The 15,811-nt window shown below is 44.9% G+C and overlaps 1 protein-coding gene across 2 annotated transcripts; it reads left to right on the forward strand.

Moving 5' to 3' along the window:
• The first annotated feature begins 771 nt into the window (after nt 1-771).
• Nucleotides 772-15,503, forward strand: ACP2 (acid phosphatase 2, lysosomal). Of its 2 annotated transcripts, XR_014516105.1 has the most exons (12): nt 906-1,168; nt 1,771-1,866; nt 3,387-3,473; nt 6,806-6,958; nt 7,298-7,396; nt 7,486-7,575; nt 9,515-9,647; nt 9,746-9,834; nt 10,316-10,422; nt 11,002-11,177; nt 11,274-15,115; nt 15,198-15,503. XR_014516105.1 is itself a non-coding variant. In XM_083460819.1 (11 exons), the coding sequence occupies exons 1-11, from the start codon at nt 950-952 to the stop codon at nt 11,408-11,410; spliced, it is 1,386 nt and encodes a 461-aa protein (XP_083316945.1). In that variant the 5' UTR covers nt 772-949; the 3' UTR covers nt 11,411-15,503. The 2 variants fall into 2 exon arrangements, 1 of the variants encoding a protein (XP_083316945.1); XM_083460819.1 differs by having other exon boundaries at nt 772-1,168; nt 11,274-15,503.
• Nucleotides 15,504-15,811: the final 308 nt, after the last annotated feature.

The following is a 15,811-nucleotide window of genomic DNA, read 5'->3' on the forward strand; positions in this document are numbered from 1 at the left end:
TGTTAGAGGGGTAAGGACTTTTGGGGGGGTAGAAGCAACGTGATTGGTCAGTTATTAAGTATTTCTATGGTTTTCCTTCATCTGGGGGGCAGCTGTCCTCCCCACCCCCCTTTGCTACCCCCATGACTGCTGGCTGGATTCCATCTAGATCTAGCGATTTGTTAATTTTTCATTTGTTGCTAAAGCCTTCAACGGCTCACGTCACCACTGTTGCATCAATTCTGAATACTCCTTGCATACTCCCTGAATACCTTCTGCAGTGCAGACAATCACAAATAATCCATCCAGCTTTTCTGCAATCTCCTTAACCTTTTTAAGCACACCTTTAAATTTCCCTTCTTGTTGTCCCACTGCCTCCCTAGCTGGCTTCTGCTTCTGGTGTATTAAATGTGTGTGGTTTTTTTAATTAATTGATCTCACTGTTATAAGCAACATGCTCCTCGAATTCTGTTTTTAAACATCCCCGATTGCCTCGTTTCGCGTTTGTGTGGGCGTGTGCATGGGTTTGTGTCAACATCTGTTCCCGTTTGGGCAAGACTTTCATTGTCTTGCTTTTAATAACTTCCTTGCCTCTGCTGCTTACCATGCCGGCATCTTCGTGCATTCGGCGGCACTTTTCCCGATCTGCTGTATACTGTATACAGTACTTTATTGTTATTATTGTTGCTGTTATTTTGCATACCCTTTGTAATCGTTGCAGGAAAACAATTTCCGCGACCTCTCCAGGGACTTCCACTCCCTCTAGTGGTTCTTCAAAAATAACAGTAAAACACCCAGTCATTTCGCGATTGTCCCATTTCTAAACAAAATCTCCCTCGGGGAGGGGTGGGGAGGGGTAGGGAGGGAACCCCCCCCCCCCGCTTAGTCAAGAGGTCACAAAGTTCAAGGGAATTTCTCAAGAGCCAATAGGCGAGATGGGCACCAGCAGCTTCGGTAGCTGATACTGAGCATGCTCGGGGGAGGTGGAGCATGCTCACTCCCTCTTTCCAAGGTACGGATGCCGAGCGAGGGAGCCTCGGCGCGGATAGGGAGCAAAGCCATGGAGGGTGGAAGGAAGCGGCGGAGCTGGCGAAGCGCCTCTTTCCCGCTGCTGCTGCTGCTGCTGAGTCTCGCCCTTGAGCTCGTCCTGCCGGTCCCCCAGGCTCGGAGTCTCCGCTTTGTTACCTTGGTGAGCAGCAGGAAAGGGAGGCAAGAAAAGAAAGAAAGGGATTAAGGGGGGGCGGTCTTTTTTGGGGGGGTTGCCACGTGACACAAGGCTTCCCAAGCCCCAAATGGCCAGCAAGGAAAGGGAGGAAAATCTCGATCGGCCCTTTTTAAAACAACAACACACCCATGAAATTCGTGTTGAAAACAAGTGGCTTTTCTTCGCTGCAGGTTGCGCTTTGCAATCGAAGCCGAGATCGCGATTTCTCCGTTAAGAAAATAATCGAAAATTGCAAGGGTTTGGGTTTAATCATCATCATCACCCTCGCCCCTAAGTGTTGGTATAGCAGGAGCCAGGGAGGACCCAAGAAGATCAGGGTGCTTGGTCTCCCCCCCTGCCCCCCCCCCGCGCCACGTTCTTTCCTTGCTGCGTATCTCCCAGCGCCTTCGGCTATCTTGAGAGCCGGCTGCAGGGCTTGACAGCAACCTCGCCTCGCTTCAGGGTTGGGGTGGAGCAAGAGTCCTAGTTATCTCTGGCCCGAGGCACAGTGCATGAGAATTGGGCAAACAGGAGAGGTAGAGGACGCCAGCACCTGCTGGCTAACGGTGAACTATTTTGGTTTTCAGTTATACCGCCATGGAGACCGCTCTCCTGTGAAGGCATACCCCAGAGATCCCTATCAGGAAAGCGCCTGGCCTCAGGGATTTGGGCAACTTTCTCAGGTGGGTATCTCAGAAAAAGCGACCTGTGGGAAACTTTGAACCCCAAGGAAACACATTTCCCAACAGGAGAATGCAGAACTATTTTCTTTGAAGATGAAATTGTGTCAAAACATGGCATGTTGTTATTTGTGGTGGTGGTGGGGTAATTCTCCATGCAGCTCCAGTCTGAGGTTTCCTCTTTTGCCACTGCTGCTGCTGCTTTTCCTCTTGGGAGCTATTTTTAGTTCCGCTTTCCTTTTCTCTTTCCTACCCCAGGGAAATGACAGTCCCTTTTAAAATCAGATGAAGCAATAACTTTATTTTTTTAAAAAAATAGTAATATTGATTAGAGATTTAATAATTACAGAAAAAAGAAGAAAGAAACAATAAAAAATTAAACAGAACAAAACAATGCCTTACAATACATCAAAAATAAAAATAACAAAAAACAATACAACTAAACAACATAAAAAACAAAAACATTTAAAAACACATCCAATATTTCCACATCTTTACCTTTCATTTACTTGTTTCATCGACCTCCTCACACCTCCCTTTTTTGTATTCTAGTTCAATTAGCTATTTCAGCAAATCCTTTCCATCTTTCTCAATTTTTGTTCTATAATTTATCTTAACACAATCTAACCTTAAATTTTCCACTTGGCCCATTAACAATCTATTTTTACTTAAATCTTTATATCATTTCTGCTAAAGCCATATAGCTTCATTCCAACATCCTTCTAACATTCATTAATTTTGCAATATTTCTGTAAATATACTTTGAATTTTTTCCAATCTTCTTCCACCGACTCTTCTCCCTGGTCTCGGATTCTACCAGTCATTTCCGCCAATTCCATGTAGTCCATCAGCTTCATCTGCCATTCTTCCCGAGTGGGTAGATCTTGTGTCTTCCAATGCTTTGCGATAAGTATCCTTGCTGCTGTTGTAGCATACATAAAGAAAGTTCTATCCTTCTTTGACACCAATTGGCCGACCATGCCCAGGAGAAAGGCCTCTAGTTTCTTCGGGAAGGTATATTTAAATACCTTTTTCATTTCGTTATAAATCATCTCCCAGAATGTCTTAATCCTTGGGCATGTCCACCAAAGGTGAAAGAATGTACCTTCAGTCTCATTACATTTCCAGCATTTATTATCGGGCAGATGGTAAATTTTTGCAAGCTTGACTGGTGTTATGTACCACCTGTAAATCATTTTCATTAAATTCTCTTTTAAGGCATTACATGCCGTAAACTTCATACCTGTTTCATAACTTCATAACTGTTGTCTTTATTTAAAAGACAACAGTTTCCCCTGTTGTTTTTATAAAAGCAAATTATGTATAGCTTAACAACCTGCAAAACATGTTGCGGGGGGAGCGGAGGGCTGTGTCATTCATTTCAGAACAGATTTTGGTCAACATTTCCTGTGTCAGCAGTGGCCAAGCTGTAACTCTATTTGTTCTCATGTTCGTTGGTGTGGTTGTGCAAGCAAGCACAAAAACTTGCTTTGCTGTTAATTTGTTGCTGTTGATCCACGTAGGAAGGAATGCAGCAGCAGTGGGACCTTGGTCGAGCGCTTCGAAGGCGTTATGATGGATTCCTCAATTCCTCATACAATAGACAAGAGGTTAGTGCATTGTCGCAAATTGCTAGAGGTATCATGACCATGCAGTGTCCTCTTTGCCCTCTCTGTATTAAAATCCCTTTCCTCTCTCTTTCTGAGTAAGTGGCTGAGGAAAATAATGGAACAACATGAAAGGCTGTTCTTTCAAATGGCATCTTCCGTGTAAACAGTTTGTCAAATCCCTGCTTGGGTTAAAATAATAAAGGAACAATAAACAATTGATGACCAGGGCAGTAATGTAAAGGAAAGTAAAAGGAATAAGAAGATGGCATCTGAGATGGACTGAACTTTGTTTGGTCAAACAGGCCACTCAAGACAAAGGGAATTGCACGGGACACAATAAGAGACTGGGGTACTTGATAAGACTATAGATCAGATGATTTTCTCCTGCTCTCATGCCAGTGGATGGACATGTTTGAGCGTGTTTGTTGAAAAATCTATTGAGAACTGTCAGGAGTTCTCTGGTGAGTTGGCCTGTAGTTTTCCACTGCCTTTTTTCTCAGGGATGAAAGCAGATAATGGAAGGCATGGCCCATGAACCAAATTCAGGTAAATACAACAGTAAGAACATCTCCCAAACCCTGTGATGCACTTCAGTTGTCAAGCAGGAATTTATGACGTCTGGCTTGCCTTGCCACATGCACAAAAACCTGCCCAGCTGGATTGTCAACCACCTTCTGGGTGTTTTTATTTAACTTTGTCTCAGTGCCACTCAGTAAACAGTTTTAAATGTGCATAAAGGACAATGTGAAATGAAGCAATAGGCCTATTTTATTCCTGTTAGGAACATTGTTTTTATTTATTTATTTCTACATTTATATCCCACCTTTTCCTCCAAGGGGCTCCAGGTGGCATACACAGTTCTCCGTCCCCGTTTTATCTGCACAACAGCCCTGTGAGATAGGCTAGGCTTAGGGACAGCGACTCACCCCAGATCACCCAGGGAGCTGCCTGACCGAGTGGGGATTTGAATCCTGGTCTCTCAGGTCCTAGTCTGGCAGTCCTAACTGTGGCACCGCTGGTGTGGTGTTATAGCATAGCATGATTCTTCTACAGCAGCAGCATACATTAGACAAAAGCGTTCTTCCTATGAAACAGCTTCTTGTAGGCCCTCAAATTTTCCAGCGAAAGCTACAATTTAGATGATGATGAAAGCTCTTCAGGAACATTATTATTAGCCTTTGTGCCCATCCTGTTAGAGCTCAACCTAGGTAGGCAACAGCAGTTCTGCTTTGGGGATTTCTTCCTGTGTCAGTTTCCAAGCCCTGCAGTTCCACCATGGTCAGCTGTGTTCTCTCTTTTGTGTAACACCTCCAGGAGATTTGCATGCCTTGAAACACAGTTCTAGAAACTGTGATTGGCTGAGGCTTCCAGAAGTCTGCTTAGCACACCTAAAGAACTCCACTAATGCTCTTTAGGTGTGTCCAAAACGCAATCAGTTCTTGTTGCAAGTGGGGTAATTGCTCTTTGGCTGCAACGTGTGAAGTGGCAACGAGACAGAGAACTGAAAGCCATCTCAACTCAGCCTGGCCACAGATCATCCCCCATATTATCTGCCTGCTGGCCCAGCCCAGGATGAATTCAGAGCAGGAGCCCTGCTTCTGTTGCCTTCACTGCTCATGCCTTCTAAGGTGATGCCCTGCCAATCTGGGCATGCTGCATGTAACTTGCACATATTGCAGAGAGGATGTTTTCAAGCCCCACATCTTTGTCCTCTTGCCTGAATTAGAGTCATTGCTGACTTAGTGGCTGCACCTGGAAATACAGCAGTAGCGGCAACTGAAGAAGGTGTCAGAGGGAAAGTTGCAGAGGGTTTTCTCTTGTGACATGTAGCTTGGGCTTTCTCTGGAGCAGTTTGCTCTCCAGGCATCTATTGTTTCTTGGTGAAACAGCATGGTCAAGTGACTTCTATGGGGCTTGAAGGCAAGAGTCCTGGCTCTTGTACATGGGAGTAGGATTGAACAGCTGCTGAGGCCTGAAAATTGTACATTGTTTTAAATTTGGCTGTAAGTCGCTTTGGCTTGCCTTGGGCAAGATAAAGCAACCAAGAAATGTAAATGAATGAATGAATGAACCTGCACCCCATTTCATATGCATTGTAGAGTGGATATATGGACAAGCAGCACTTTTCTAGTTGCCTCTGAACTTCCCAGGAAAGCCTGTGTCGCACCTGGTCTGATTCAGCCCATTCCTCTCAGAGTTGGAGACTAAATCTAACCCAGGCACCTCTCAGCTTCCACTATCTGTTGCTTATCTGCAGGTAGCTCAGCTTGTTATCTTTTTGGAAGACTAATGAAAAAAAAACCTAATATACTGTGTGCTGACAGTTGTCTTTTTAAAAGACTGCGCCAAGCCCACGGAACTCATTTGAGAACAGACCAAAATATGTGGAGTAAAGGTTCACATTCTGAAATGCTTCAGGGAATAACATCACGTGCCTGTTGAAAAGAAAGACTAGTTAAAGAAACAGGGATAAATTAAGGGATTGGGAATTATCTCAAAGGGTGCTTATTTCCACACTGTTTGATTACATTATGTGTTCTTAAGTCCCAGGCTATGACATACACTCCCTTCTTAGAACTCAATTTGTTTATTTGCATGAGTGAAGATTCAAGTGGAATATCCTGTTTGGAGGGAGCTGATTTATTTTGCCCTGCAGGTTTTGTGCTGTCATAGACACACTCCTGTTAGTGACTTGCCCACCAGGGACATTGAAGCATTAAATTCCTTGTGGAGAATGATACATAGAGGCACATCTGTAGGGCTCTAAGATAGGGGTTACAGACAACATATCTGATTTCCACAGACAACATATGCAGGCTTCTTCAGTCTGTGCCAATTCCCCTCCATTCCATATGTCCTTTAGATAACTGGGGACCACTATATGATCTGTCCTTGTAGCTAACCTAGAACAACACTTTGCATTTTCAAGGCAACAGCACTCAACTCAGCATTCAGCGTGGGTGGTCTTTAGCCTTGGAAAGTGACACACACATAACTCAAGGCTAGAACATCTGTGTTTTGGATTTGTGAAGTTCCATTGCCATTTCTGTAGCTTCCCTAACCACAGCTATGCTTGATTTTCTAGCTCATCTGCTGCCTCTACTTTACTTTCCCTCCCAAGCTCCCATCCTATTTCCTTGCTTTCTATAGCAACTCAGATACTCAGAATAGCAACGTGTATCAAATGGTTCTTTGATCAGACTCTGTTGGGACCTGTTTATTTCCAGCTTCCTCACTATGTCTCTTGTTAATAGCATGTCTAAATCAGATCAGCACTGCAGCAGAACCATGAACATAAATGACCTTCTGTATTTGATTCTATACTCTGGCAGATCTACATACGCAGCACAGATTTTGATCGGACCCTGATGAGTGCCGAGGCCAATCTGGCAGGACTGTACCCTCCCGAAGGGTGGCAAGTGTTCAACCCCAATATTTCTTGGCAGCCGATTCCTGTCCACACAGTACCTGATTCAGCAGAGCATGTAAGTCACTTTCAGACCTAAGTACCAGTAGACTGGACCTTCTTGCATAAAAAAACTTCTCTCTCTCTCTCTCTCTCTCTCTCTCTTCAATGTTTTCATTTACCCTGAATGCTACCATTCCACTTCTTCATCCTGACTCCTTGGTGATTCCCCTCTTTTGGAGCAAGTTGCATTTCTCAGGCCCCGTTTCACCTGTCTGGAGGCAGGCAGCCTCTTAGAAGTATCACTTTGCTTTCAGCAATTAGCCCATTAACAAGTTAACAGTTAGCATTGCTTGTAAAGATGGATTCACGATCAAATGATCCTCTTAGTGAACATCTCTGTTTTGCCTCTGTCCAGCTCCTGAAATTTCCATTATCTCCCTGTCCCCGTTACGAACAGCTGCAAAATGAGACCCGGCAGACAGCAGAGTATGTGAATAAGACCATCCAGTACATGGTATGTCAAGTTTGATGTACTTCTCTTTCTCTTTATACAATGGTGGTGGCTGGAGAGATGGAAGAGCTGACTGTCCTTTGCTCCTGCAGGGATTTCTGGAGATGGTGGCAAACAAGACAGGAATTCAGGATGTCTCCCTCGAGTCGGTCTGGAGTGTATATGACACACTCTTCTGTGAGGTGAGCTGTCCATCTGTAGTCATTAGTCATTTGCCCTGCAGCCCATTTAGTATCAGAAGCTGTCTGTGCTCTTGGCTCTAGAACCCAGGCTCGGGCCAAATGCGGCCCTCAAGGCCTTTTCGGCAGCCCGTGGCAACATGAGACACCCCACCCAGCAGCCCTTGCACTGCCAGATGAGGAGGTGTGAGGGCTCTGACAGGGTCCTGGAGTCTTCCTGTCTCCTTCCCAAAGCCTAGTTAGTACTTTCCTAGATTTGGGGAGAAGTTGGGAGGGCTCTGGGACCTTGCCAGAGCCTTGTGCCTCCTTCCCAAAGTCTGGTGCCTTGGTTAGCCGGCAGTATGCGGACTGTGTGTGGGGGGGTGTCAAATTTGGCCTCGCTTCTCCCCCCCACGGGTGCGACAAAGCTGTGTGTGGCCCACAGGTTCCATGCTAAATTACTCTTGTGGCCCACTTGGTATGAAAAGTTGGACCACCCTACTCTAGGCCACATTCTCTCTCATCAGGCTACACCTCTTGCTACCCCTGCTCTGCACCTTCCTTGAGTGCTTTTGCTTGCTTGGAGGATGCAGAGCTAGCTGTGTGTGTGTGTGTGTGTGTGTAGAAAGAAAGCTCTGGTCCCTGTGTGGCTGTAACATAGCCAGCTGCACAAAAGGGAGTCACATCTGTTGTTCCACCCACTTTTTGCCTTTGTCCTCACCCACCACTGACATGTGACCACCCAAACAAATTAAGAAACAGCCTCCCCCCAACACCCCCCCCCCGATTTTAAAAACTGGGAGGGGGCAAAAGGCCTTAGTGGGCACCAAGGGAGGTGCCCACTACACTAGGGGCTCCATTTCTGGCAGGCCCTTCCACGTGGCCCTAATTGTGGTCTAGGGATGCGGGTGGCACTGTGGTCTAAACCACTGAGCCTCTTGGGCTTGCCGATCAGAAGGATGGTGATTCGAATCTGCACAACGGGGTGAGCTTGTGTTGCTCTGTCCCAGCTCCTGCCAACCCAGCAGTTCAAAAGCATACCAGTGCAAGTAGATAAAAAGGTACCTCTGTGGTGGGAAGCTAAATGGCATTTCCGTGTGCTCTGGCTTCTGTCACGGTGTCCCATCGCTCCAGAAGTGGTTTAGTCATGCTGGCCACATGACCCAGAAAGCTGTCTGTGGACAAATCCTGGCTCCCTCGGCCTGAAAGCGAGATGAGCGCCACATCCCATAGTCACCTTTGACTGGACTTAACTGTCCAGAAGTACTTTACCTTTACTTAATTGTACTCTAATAGGAAAACTGCATTGAGAAGTGAGATGATCGCAAGAGAACAGAGCAGATTTGAAACTTCCTTCCAACACAATTTCTGCTCACAGAAATTCTTTTCTGTAGGAGGGGCTTATCCTGTCTACTTTAGAGTCAGCCACAGATGTGCGAAGAACCTTCCCTTGTCAAGTTGAGAAACAGGTGTTAGTGCAATGTTATAATTTGCATAATCAGTTTTTACTTAAAAGTGCGAGCATCACAGTCAGACACGTTAGACCTGAAACTCCATGCAATAATGAATATTGTGTCACTTGGATAAGTAGATTAATCTGCTTATTGTGAAGGAAAGCTTGGGAGTTTACAAAATGAAGGCTACCGGAGGCTGTTAGGAAAGCACAGTTCCTTCCTCTGCATTCCAACCCTTATGGACACCAAAGATTTGAAAGCAAAGTATTTTGTCTTCATGAATTCTGATCATAATGACTGTTGAGTTTTGATCCAAACAGCATCGCTTTACAAATGCATCTGTGGTCCTGGGTTGAGGCATTTAGGTTCAGAGGGCAAAAATTTGCCTTAGACCATAGGGCAAGCTCATTCCGGACCAGCTGCCATAACTCGGGGGGGGGGGCTTTCATTCTTGTTTGCCTAGTTTGTATCTCTGAGTGGCCTCTCTCTCTCTTGCAACATCTTTCCAGAAAACACACAAAAAACATCTTCCCGATTGGGTAACTCTCAATGTGATGACTCAGCTGAAGCAGCTGAAAGATTTCAGCTTTGAATTCCTCTTTGGGATCCACAAACGGGTGGAAAAAGCTCGTTTGCAGGGTGGTAAGTGAAAGAACATGGAAGGCAGGTTGGGGAGGAGTGAAGGAACATTCACTCACTGGTCAAGAACTAGGTTCTGATAGTTTGTTCTGTTTCTGCAGGGGTCCTTCTGTCTCAAATAAGGAAAAACCTTACTCTTGCTGCAAATGCCTCCACACCTCGCCACTTCAAAATGCTAATGTACTCAGCAGTAAGTTTGTTTCTGGGAGCTGTGCTTGCCTTCTCATTATTACCATCTTGTGAACTAAACAAAAAAACAGCTGCAGCTTCCAGCAGTTTCTCCTGCTCTGTGAAAGGAATAAGCAGATTAGTACTTCCGTCTCTTTGCAGCAACTACGGATGCTACAAAAAACCCCCAGATGCTCTCACAAGCAACAGAGAACTTTGTCACTTAGCCTCTCCTTGTAGCGCAGTTCCCAATGTTCCGCTTAGTTTATTTATTTACTTACTAAATGTGTTAGTCGCTTTATCTTGTCCAGGGCAACCCAAAGCAACTTACAACCAAACAGGGTGTTGAAATAGGTGCCAGCCTTTTTTCCTGGAGCCCCTTTCTTAGTCTTCCTACCAGCCCCTTGGGAATCTCTGCCAATCTGCCTTCTTCTGAAATGTGGTTTTAAGTCCCCTTCCATATGCACAAAGGAGATGTTCACATTTTTCTTCCTCTTTCTCAGCATGACACCACCCTTGTGGCACTGCAGATGGCTCTGGATGTTTACAGCGGGAGGCAACCACCATATGCCTCGTGTCATATATTTGAGCTGTATCAGGAGGATGATGGGTGAGGGCTTCATGAAGCATATCAATCAAAGGAAATGGTATTCAGAGGCAATAATCTATCAGCCTGCTGTACCTTAACTTTTGTCCACATATTCACGGGAGATGAAATGAGGTAAAAGTAAGACTTGCAATCTTAAGATGAAGAAGGGTTTATACTTCTCTCCCCTGTGGTGATGGAGTTACCAGTGAATATATTAGTAAAGCCTTACGTCTGATATGACTGTGATAGAATTACAAGAAGGAATATCAACAGTACTTTTATGCATCTCTGAATTTAAGAACACCTGACAAAGCACATATAGTATATTCCTGTTAACAGTCCTGTTTGTAACCCAAGGTACCACTGTACTTTTATGAGTTATTTGTAACTAACATCCAGTCTAATTTTTAGTTTTTGCCCCTTGCTCAAAAACAAGGAGGGACAACCCAGCATTTGTTAATTTCTAGCCTTCCTCATGCATCTTAGGGTGGAAGGGGGTTGTACGATGATTCAGGGCTTGATTCCAGTAGAAAACATGACATGAAGATGGACGGCAAATAATCAGAATCTCAGTTCCTCTCTTCCCTGTTTTGCTCCTAGTACCTTTTCAGTGGAGATGTTCTTTCGGAATGAGAGTGGGAAGGAGCCTTACCCAGTGCAGCTGCCTGGCTGTGCACAGCGTTGTCCCCTGCTGAATTTCCTGCAACTCACTGAGCCTGTTACTCCACAGGACTGGAAACAAGAATGTCAGATAGCAAGCACCATGAAAGACACAGGTGAGTGGAGGCTGTTCCAGTAGATAAGCCAAAGAAGGACTGAAGTGATTTCAAGTGCCATAAGCATATTTTTTTCCCCCACTTCACCCTCTGCAGAACTTATTGTGGTTTTGGCTGTCTGTGGATCCATCCTCTTCCTGCTTATTCTCCTGCTCCTGACAGTACTCTTCCGTTCCAAGTCCCAGCCTCCTGGCTACCGGCACGTTTCCAATGAAGGAGAGGAACAGCCTTGACATTTGCTCCAGCCCCTCCTGAGGCAGCAGGAGAGCACGGTGCTGACTCTAGAGACAAGAGGGGCTTCTTTCAGTGACTAAGGGTCTTCTTCATTTGTCCCGATTGCTGCTTCTAAGCCAAAAGGCCCAGACTCTGTGGTGGAGCTGTTGTGACTATCGATGCAGTCGAGCTGCCAAGCGAATAATACAGTCATGAACTAGGAGTGAAATGCAAGCATGATTTGGGGTTGCTGTTTGCCAGTACGCGACTGGTTCTATCAAGGACCCCGGTCTTGCTTCTTTTGAACCCAATATGCTGAAGTCTCTGCTACTGGTGCAGAATGGGCAGCCTTCCCAACTGAAACCTGCTGCTCCTCAGAAAGCCTTGCTTCCACCTGGCGGTTGTTACTTGAACCTCCCTGAACTGTGGGAAAGGGGCCTGGTGCTATAACTGCCTTCTCCAGCTGAGTTATTACCTGGGAATCAAACCACTGCCTCTCTGTCTTACGTACTTGGCTCTTAGCCACAGGGTCCATACAGAAGGATAAGGTTGGGGCTGGACCCAATCTTATATAACAGAGGAAAAAACGACTTTCTCAAAAGCAGCCTTCTTCCCATTTGTCACTGACTACAGAAATTCAGTAAGTGGAACGCAGTACACTTCCTCTATCTCCCCACTATTTTCAGCCTCAACGTATTCTTACAAAGCAGTGCAGCCTTGTGTTTAGTGGGAAGTGAACTAGTGGAATTTAGAAGTGCTTATTAGCAAAGGCCTGGCTACAATCATTCTTTAAATGCCCTATATCATGCACAATATTCTGGACCAGCAGAGATTCAAAGAAAATCTGCTGTTTTAAAAACAAAGGTAAGTCTCTGAGGCAGAAAAAGTAGCTAAGTATGTTGCCCTATAGAAAGAATCTTTGTGTATCAAGTGTAGCATGAGAATTTCACAGTAAGGATCTGCAGCTTTTGTGGAAAATCCTCCTATCATGCCACACTTTATATATGACAGCATACATATTCTTTCTAATACATCTTCAAGCACTTTCTCATCATGCATGTTATATCTGACATGCAAAGAACACAAAAATAAGCATCTCTGCTGTTCTAAAAACACAAAGAAATTAAGAACACTCACAGCTGCACACAAATGTCTTGGGTACAAACAAGAAGAGAAAAAGCGAGCCCAGACCCAGTCTTGAACAGAAGTGCTTCTGAGCATATACAGAATGTGTTTCCTTCATGCTTGAAAAACTACAGCTTACCTGCTCTCTACACTAAGGAATAAGAGTCCAGGCATGAGTTCCCCAGCATACTTTGCAATCAAATAACACAGTCCTCCTCTCCAAAAAACTGAACACACTCTTTGCTTTTCTTTCCTCCCTGCTGCTTCCCATCTCCTTTCAGACATAGCTCCTCAAAACAAGAAACCAGTGTTCTCTCTGCACATTTCTCTGTCCTGCTCCCATAGGCAAGAAAGCCTCATTCCTTCGTCTTCACCCAGTGCTCAGTCCAGGAAATCTGAGGCCAAATCCAGAAAACAGAGTCTGTCCTTTCCCTCCTTAAAAGTAGCCCATGCTGGTTTTTCTCCCCACCTTTCCCAAGTGCAGCAACTGAATTCTTCAGAAAAGAATCAGAGGCTTGAAAAGAACAAGAGGTGCTTAATAAGAACATCACTTGTTTGGTGTTTTCCCTTGGATGCAGAGAGGAAGCCAGGATTTTTAAATATGGGAGCTTGATGAGAAAGCAGCTCTGCTAAGTGGGAAGAGTTAGTTACTGGGAGAACAGCAATAAATATTTAAAATGGCCAGTGCTATTTTTTTTAAAAAAATGAAAAGAAGTGCCAGTACTCACCATGAAGTTCTTACAGTAAGCACCACACTTTTAACATTTGGAAGGGGGGGGAGGTGCCGGCACTGCGTATCCCTGAGTACCCCTAGGAAAAAACCACTGGAAATAACAGACATATCTAAGCATGGGATTGTGGGGAGCTGGCAGAACTAATCTTTCCCCCAGAAAGATGTGCTGCTCATTCTGAGGCTTCAGCACATGCATTAAGATAAAGACAGAGTATTCCTGTCCCTCACTACATTACCCATCTTCCTAGTAATCATATTTATTGATGCTTCCATTGCAAATAGCGCTATGTAAGAACCACCCTCCTAGGTAAGGCCAAAGTTTTATCACAGTGGCCAATCAGGTGCCTATGGGAAGCTTACAAGCAGGACATGAGTGCAACAGCACTCTCCACACTTGTGATTCCCAACAACTACTTTCAGAGACATACTGCCTCCAACAATGGAGGCAGAGCATAGTCCCCATAAATTTGTCTTTCAAAGTCACCCAAAGCCACTTTCTGCACTGCAGCTTCTCACTGTTGATAAGAGACCTGAAGAGTTCTGGGTTGACAAAGTCCATTATATTCTTGCAGAGAAGCTGGTAAAATGTGGGCTGGATGAGTTAATTGGTTAGGGGGATTTGCAGAGGAAGGGGGTGCCTGGGTGTCATCCCTGGGGAGGGGGTGACATCGCGTCCCCTGGGATGCTTGCCCCACCCCCACGGGCAGCTAGCCCCCCCCCCGAGTGCACAGCATGTGTGCCGCTCCAGGTGCCAGAGCAGCTAGCTCCGTCTCTGATTTGTAGCTAATTGACTGGCCAAACCCAAAGAATGTTCACTAATGGTTCCTCATCATCCTGGATAAAAGTGACGAGTGGGGTGCTGCAAGGTTCTGTCCTGAGCCCGTTGTTATTCAATGTCTTTATAAACTTGGGTAAAGGCAGGACTGTTTTTCAACTGGAACTCACCGGAATTCAATTCCAGCACCTCTCAGGTGGGCGCCATTGCCATTATAAGAGAAGAAGGGAGGCGTTCATGGTGAGTTCTGGCACCTTTTCCCAGAAAAATAGCACTATATAAAGGTATTGAGCATATGCTCATCAAATTTGCAGATGACACCAAACTGGGAGGGGTAGTTAATGCCACAGAAGACAGAATCAGGATTCAATATGACCTTAACAAATTGGAGAACTGCGTCAAAGCTAAGAAAATTAATTTCAATAGGGACCAAGGTAAAGTTCTGCACTTAGGCAGGAATAACCAATGGGGGACACCTGGCTTGCCAGTAGAAAGTGAACTCAGGGTCTTAGTGGACCACAACCTTAACATGAGTCAGCAGTGTGATGCAGCAGCAAAAAAAGCTAATGCTATTCTACGCTGCATCAACAGAAGTATAGTCCCCAGATCAAGGGAAATAATATTCTGCCTTAGTCATACCACCCCTGGAGTGCTGTGTCCAGTTCTGGGCACTACAATTTAAGAAGGATATTGACAAGCAGCAACATATGCAGAGGAAGGTGACCAAGATGATCAAGGGATGAGAGGAGATATGATAGCCATCTTCAAATATCTAAAGGGCTGTCCCATGGAAGATGGAACAATCTTGTTCTCTCCTGCTCCAGAGTGTAGGACCAGAACCAATGGATTCAAGTTACATGAAAGAAGATTCCAGCTAAACAACCAGAACTTTCTGACAGCAAGAGCTGTTCAACAGTGGAACAAACTTGCTCAGAAGGTGCACCTTCCTTGGAGGTTGTTAAGCAGATGTTGAATGGTCATCTGTTATCAATGCTTTGGTTGAGATTCCTGCATTGCAGGGGGTTGGACTAGATGACCCTCAGAGTCCCTTCCAACTCTACAATTTTATGATTCTATGAACCTGCATATATTGCATACATCTGGCAACACGTCATGCAATATAATTCTGCAAAAAAAATGGGGGGAAATGGCCAACTCGGTTTGCAGCTGTCAGCATCTATATTTTCCCCATTGCTGATCATCCAACTGCATGGCATGGTTCCTGCAGGGCAGGATGCAAACACAGAGGCAAATGAAGTCCAGCACAATTGGCTGATTACTATTACATGTATTTCCTGCAAGCCAGGTAAAAAATCAAGAGGGGCAAGATTTAAAGTTGTCTGCTTTGGTACAAATTGAGGGCATAAAAGGTTTCTGTGATTTATTGTTTGAGTCTCTGATTGTTGTCTTTGTAATTCACTTGGATAATTTTCTTAGCCTCCCCCTCCCCCCCAATTAAAAACCAAGTGGAGAAAATCAAGACTGGACTCTTGTTCTTTCTTCCTCTGAGCAGGTTTTAGAGCTGGACCAAAAAGGGGGGGAGGGTGCAATTGCAAAATACATCTTTTTGCATCATGGATCCTAGTGAGAAAACATTTCACCCCAAGGGAAAACCTGCCTTTATGAAAGTTGTCTGTATATACTACACTTTATTTTACTGTTTCTTTATGTAAATTGATGTATTTATAGGAGTGAGTTTATAGGGTTCCACCTACTCTGCGCATTTATATCTGGTGTGCAGTTGGAACATCTTGAAACTGCTTCTTTCTTGAGCATATGGAAGTAGAA

This window comes from Podarcis liolepis (assembly GCF_965112155.1).
Source record: "Podarcis liolepis genome assembly, chromosome: 1".
NCBI lineage: Eukaryota > Metazoa > Chordata > Lepidosauria > Squamata > Lacertidae > Podarcis > Podarcis liolepis.

Coding starts and splice junctions, on each gene's coding strand:
- ACP2 (XM_083460819.1), top strand. CDS start 950: ATGCTCGGGGGAGGTGGAGCATGCTCACTCCCTCTTTCCAAGGTACGG. Junction 3,474..6,805: donor CCTCATACAATAGACAAGAG/GTTAGTGCATTG, acceptor ATACTCTGGCAG/ATCTACATACGCAGCACAGA. Junction 6,959..7,297: donor TACCTGATTCAGCAGAGCAT/GTAAGTCACTTT, acceptor GCCTCTGTCCAG/CTCCTGAAATTTCCATTATC.